The 6000-nt window shown below is 35.5% G+C and overlaps 1 protein-coding gene across 2 annotated transcripts in view; it reads right to left on the reverse strand.

Moving 5' to 3' along the window:
* Window positions 1-1957: 1957 nt before the first annotated feature.
* The window catches only part of SEC62 (SEC62 homolog, preprotein translocation factor), a 31006-nt gene continuing 26963 nt past the window's right edge, over window positions 1958-6000 (reverse strand). Inside the window, exons 8-9 of one of the 2 annotated variants that reach the window (XM_025375086.1) lie at window positions 5362-5869; window positions 1958-4810 (exon numbers count right to left, since the gene is read on the reverse strand). In XM_025375086.1, the coding sequence (XP_025230871.1) occupies window positions 5400-5869 (470 nt within the window). In that variant the 3' untranslated portion in view covers window positions 1958-4810; window positions 5362-5399. Of the gene's footprint in view, window positions 5870-6000 lie in introns of both variants that reach the window. The other variant, XM_025375085.1, reaches the window with a different exon arrangement.

The following is a 6000-nucleotide window of genomic DNA, read 5'->3' on the forward strand; positions in this document are numbered from 1 at the left end:
AATACATAAAATAAATAGAAGTTGCTACAAAAATCTTGACTTTTTATTTAGGAGTAAGACATAATCTATCCAAACAAAACATCACATAACACATGTAAGTTACTAAATTTGTGACATGAAATGTGAATAATATTAAAATTGAATTATGCTAAGTATCACTGGCCTTTGAATATGTTAGAGTCCTATTTGAAACATCATTGGTGGATCTGATTAGCTAGGGCAGGGGTTCTTAACCTACAATCCACAGACCTCTAAGGGATTCACGGATATAATTCAGAAGATACATGAACTTGGATGGGAAAAAGTAACTTTAATTTCACTAGCCTAAAACTAAAATTTAGTATTTCCTTCAATGACAAGTGCAGACAGCAATCCACAGTTGTACTAGCAGTAACTGACTTTGTCAACAGGAGTCAGGTATTTCCATGTTACATCACAGTTGGTGCAGAGATCTATGTTTTATGCTACTTCAACATCATAGCAGTTATTACATCCACTCATAGATCTGGCTATTAACCGTACACCTATAAATACCACATAACAAATTAACTTATTTTGGTAGCTTACACTTCAGTGTAATTGGTTTCCTTTGTAACCCCATGCATTTCCTTTTCTGCAATTAAAAACATTATTCTGGCTGGGCATGGTGGCTCATGCCTGTAATCCCAGAACTTTGGGAGGCCGAGGCAGGTGGATCACCTGATGTCAGGAGTTCAAGACCAGCCTGGCCAACATGGCGAAACCCTGTCTCTACTAAAAATACAAAAATTAGCAGGGTGTGGTGGCATGTGCCTATAATCCCAGCTACTTGGGAGGCTGAGGCAGGAGGATCACTTAAACATCAGGAGGCGGAAGTTGCAGTGAGCCGAGATTTTGCCGCTGCACTCTAGCCTGGGCGACACAGTGAGTGAGACTCCATCTCAAAAGAAAAAAAAAAAAACCAAAAAGACAATAACAACAAAAACAAAAAACCCCATTATTCTGAGGAGTCATAACACAAAAAATTAAAGTCATCTGGGAAATCATCGAAAATGAAGTAAGTATGATGATCTGACTCCCTTGAAATTTAACTTATCTTTCCCTCTTTCTGTCATGTTAAGAAGAGATCATAGGCCTTTTGGACAATCCTAAAACTATAAACCTCAGAAAATATGTCCTCTCTCAGACTGAAATATTGTCTGATTGGAAAAGCCACAAAATTAAAGTCTCAAAGGGTCTGTCTGCTCAATTGGACAAATGAAATAAATGCATTGGGACCTACTCAGAAACACAACTAACTGCTTTAGCCATTGGTTTAAGGGCTTGCCAAAGAAGGCAAATTTAAATTCATCTCCTTGTGTAGTTATCTGCATGACATCCACTAGAATAGGATTTTAGTTATCAATACTCTTACAACACGCTGTATAAAGTTATGAGATCTTTTCTAATGTTCGGTGATAAGGATCTGACAAAGAGGTAAATTCCTCATTGGAATTTTTGTTCCCTAGGAATTTCTCCCTGGTATTGGTCTTGATTCCAGTAAGAAACAGATGGTTCTTTACATTATTATGAGGAGATACTACAAAAGTATAGGTATAGGCTACCCATAGAGGAAGCACAGTAGTTTCTGCAACTCCAGGCTAGTAGCAGCAGAACAGACATCATCCTTGGCCAGAAAGGAAGAGTGCAGGGACTGGCAACCTGGAAAGCAGGGAAAGGGTTTGGGAGAAGTGACCTTTGGCTTCTAAGGCAGCCCCCCAACCCCAGGAGAAGAGCTGAGAATAGGCACCCTACCATTCTCTGATCTGTGGCCAGGACACTCCTTGGCCAAACCCACTCAGAAGCCAGGAGGCATAGGAGCCCACTGCTGTGGTCCATTCGGGTCAGCTTTGGGGGCAAGAGCAGAGTGGAGCGGGAGGGGAAAACAAGAGATATCCAGCATACGTAGCAATTTGCTGCCATAGCACTTAACACACTATTTAATGGTGCAAGAGGGTAGAATTGTATTTTTATTCATGGTTGTGCCTAGTAAAATTCTGGTACATGGTAAGTGCTCAGTATTACTGAGTGAATGAACAAAGACCTGAAATACTGCTGAAACAGTAAAAGCAAATTACTACACAATTAGGAGGAATTATTTTCAGACATAGGATATTTAAAACATCACTCAAATACTGGAGCATGATTCAGCAATAAATTCTATTACATAAACCAGGTAGATAAATGTCACAGCTTTAAAATATAGTTAAGTAGAGTTGATCCTTGTTATTCGTGGATTCCGTATTTGTGAATTTGCCTAACCTAAAATTTTGTGGTACAGCAAAAAACTTGCTGTACATATATCCTCAGCTGAGGTTGAACAAGGCCATGTTCCAGCTTTCATACTATAAATGTGTCCTTTTTACTCTAATGCCATGCTTTTTGCATTTCTGTTCTTTTTTTTTTATTTCACTGTTTAAAATGGCCCCCAAGCCTAGTGCTAAGGGCAAAAAGCTGTTCCTAAGGGCAAAAAGGCTGTTGTGTGCCTTATGAAGCTTATGTGTCAGATAAGCTTCATTCAGGCATGAGTTACAGTGTTGTTGGTCATGACTTCAAGGTTAATGAATCGACTATATTAAATAAGGTGTCTTTAAACAGACATTTACATGTTGACTGCTTGATGAAAATGTGACCAGTGGTTTGCAGAAATCTAGCCTTGTATTTCCCCTAGGTTCTGTATTTGCTAATTCAGTGTTCGCAGTGACTTTATAGAACATAACTACCTTGAATAATGAGAATCAACCATACTTGCTGTTTTCCAGTTCCTAATAAAGATTTAAAAAAAAAAAAATTCAATTTACAAAAGACACAAGATGATTTTTCTTGTCAGCAGCTAATTGAGCCTCATGATGTAAAACCAGAAAGAGGGGGGAGACACCAAAATTTATCACCGCTGCATAATTTCCATGTGATATATTAAAATGTATTACTTCCTGAATAGTATTCAACTAAATCTATATTATTTCAATTAAAGTTATCTAGGCCATATGGTTTGAAAATTTAAAAATCCAGTAAGAGGGAAAAGGAAAAATACCTTATTTAATACATTGACTTTAAGAACAATCACATATGCATTATTCTTACTATCTGAACTTAGCCTCTGGCAAATCCAATCCTGCTTAGTTAGGCCAATTGATACCCTCTACAATAAGCCCTACATGATCAAAAAGCTTCATGCTTCTACTTACAGCAGCATAGCGAATCTGAAGTTCTTAAAAAAAAAAACAAAAAAAACCCCACCATTCTATTAACAATTATAAACAATTTTCCATGCTCTGATACAAGAATATTTAATGTTAGCCAAGAAAGATAGCCATCTCTTCCACTGAGGATTGTAATAGAGGCAGCCTTTTGATTTTTGTATTTGTTTAAAGTATACAACTTGAATAGTAAAAATAGAAACTGAGCTGAAATTTCTAATTCACTTTCTAACCATAGTAAGAATGATATTTCCCCCCAGGGATCACCAAATATTTATAAAAATTTGTACTAACATTCTGTAAGAATCCACACACATCAATAAGAAGCTGACTTTCCTGCTGGCCATGCTCCAAATGTCTTTAAGACTAGACAAAGTACATATATTATAAAAAATTTCAGGATAAACATTGAGTGCCTGGGTATTATCACAGTAATAGAAAAGGTTAATGAAATAAATTTTATTTCTGAAAAACACCATGTTTATATCCCAAAATAGGTATCAATGTTACTGGTGATAAAGAAACCCAGAAGCGAACATTATATATATATATATGCTTACTGTGGAAATGAAGTAGTAGAGCTCTGCAAATGGGAGGGGAAAATACCCAGGCACTTCATCAATGAACATTTGCTAAAAAAAAACTCTTAAAAGTGATTGCAGCCTTGACATAGTTGCATTAACATCAAATAGCCACATTTCTGTCCACTTACAGGGACTACTATAAAGAAGCAATCAAGCCATGTTTAATAAAATGTGTCAATGATACATAAAATGTATTTTCCACAATTAGAAAAATTTAACATCTTTAATTCAAACACTCAGATGAGAAACAGACTAAAGCAAAGACTGACATACACTACCTATTTCAACCACAAAGCAAAATGCTCTCACTGTGACTGAAGAAAAATCATTTAATATTCATTATTAGTTTATAAAAGTATAACTCCAAGGAATGATTATGCTCATAAGTAAACAAGAGTTTTCAAAGACTTGTAACTAAGATGTATAAGACGTAAAGTCAAACTGCAAAACTAGTTAAAGCAACTAGAGTCCAATAGTTCTCTTACGTTTTATTATCTTTATTTTAAATTTGATATTTTAGAATAGGAAATTATCTTTCACAGCAATGCCTCCTGGTCTGATAATACAGTATCTCATTTCTGAATGTAAAGATTTAAAATAAATCAAAATGAACATTAAGGCGTACAAAGCTACTTTAAGTCTGCTCTTATTTAATAAAGATCAGTTTTTGCTCATATTCAAAATACATGGAATGTTGGCACAAAACTAAAGCTGCTGTAGAAAGATCACAGATGTTCTGTGGGTTACTGAAACTTCCATTTCTCTAAAAACATACCCTTACATGGTCTTAATTTTATGAATTTAAGTGTTGAGAAATATCTAAATAATAAGTAACAATTAAAATAAAATGTTTTATTTGCAAATTATGTACAGAATACACTTTACGTTACGACAATGAAATGGGGAGGGAAGAGGGAGAGCCATCACTTTCCAACAAATGCTGTTCACTTTCTCTGTTGGAGACGACCATCCTTCTCTGAGTCAGACGCACAAATCAGTGTGGATTTCCTACATTGGAAAAAGAATTTAGCTAAACCAGAAGTGTTGCTGCATTGTTACTAGTTGGCTTGTTTCCACAAAACAGTTTTGAATTCTGCTAACTCAGATTCTTGAATCTGGTGTAACTTTATAATGAAAAATAAAAGAACTATCAAGAACAATGAGTTTACGCATCTTAAAGAAACTGTGAAATGGCTACATAACTATGCATAATGTGAAATGTTGGAGTTTCTTTGTTCCTTTTAAAGTTATTTTTGATTAGTGTAACAGTAAAAAGCCATAAAACAAACTATCAAAAATTGCCATTAATGTAAATTTAACTGTGGAAAGTACATCTTTGATAACTGTCAAAATGAATGAGATTTACTTACTGTAAAATTATCAAATGGATAAAACATATTAATGGCTTTAAACTGTACCAATAATAGTGCCAATATTCTATAAAATGAAGGACTGAATATAACTGCTTGAATGTCAAATATATTTCAGTAAATAGATTTAAAGAATGCTACAAATGCCATGTGTTCAATATGGTAATCAGCCAACATAGAAAATCCAACCTTTTGTACTTATTCATTCAGTCCCAAAATTAGTCAGATTATGATTTTTCATGTGAAGATTTAGGTGTTTCTCCATCATTTTCCTCTTCCTCCTCCTCTTCACAATCCCCATCTGTTTGCTGTTCCAGTTCCTCTTTTGTTATCATTTCAAAATCATTTCCATTTCCACTACTGTGTTGGGATCGATCATCTTCCCTCCTGTCACTGTCCGTGTCTGAATGCCGTTCTCCCCCTGAGCCTTCTGTTCCATGATTTCCTGGTCCTACTTTCCCCTCCTCATCTTCCTTTTTCTCACTGTCTGACTTTTCCTCACTGTCGGACTTCTGTTGCTTTTTGGTTTCAGACTTTTCATCTTTCTTTAAGTCTGCTTTTGGTCCTTTGTATTCATGTGTGTACAGAGGCCGGAAGGAGTCAATGAAACCCACATCAGCAGTCAGATTTGGCAAGAACCAAAAGTGGTGCCTTCCTCCAGTTATGAGCCAAATGATGAGAAACAGAATGCATCGAGCTGTGGGGAGAAAAATTTCTCTAACTGAGTAATTCAAACGTAGCCTCAGAAGGGAGTATTTGTTAATAAAAAGCTGGGAAAACAGTTTTATTACCTGCACATTTCTTTTTTTTTTTTTTTTTTTTTTTTTG

Source organism: Theropithecus gelada, chromosome 2, assembly GCF_003255815.1.
Source record: "Theropithecus gelada isolate Dixy chromosome 2, Tgel_1.0, whole genome shotgun sequence".
Classification (NCBI taxonomy): domain Eukaryota; kingdom Metazoa; phylum Chordata; class Mammalia; order Primates; family Cercopithecidae; genus Theropithecus; species Theropithecus gelada.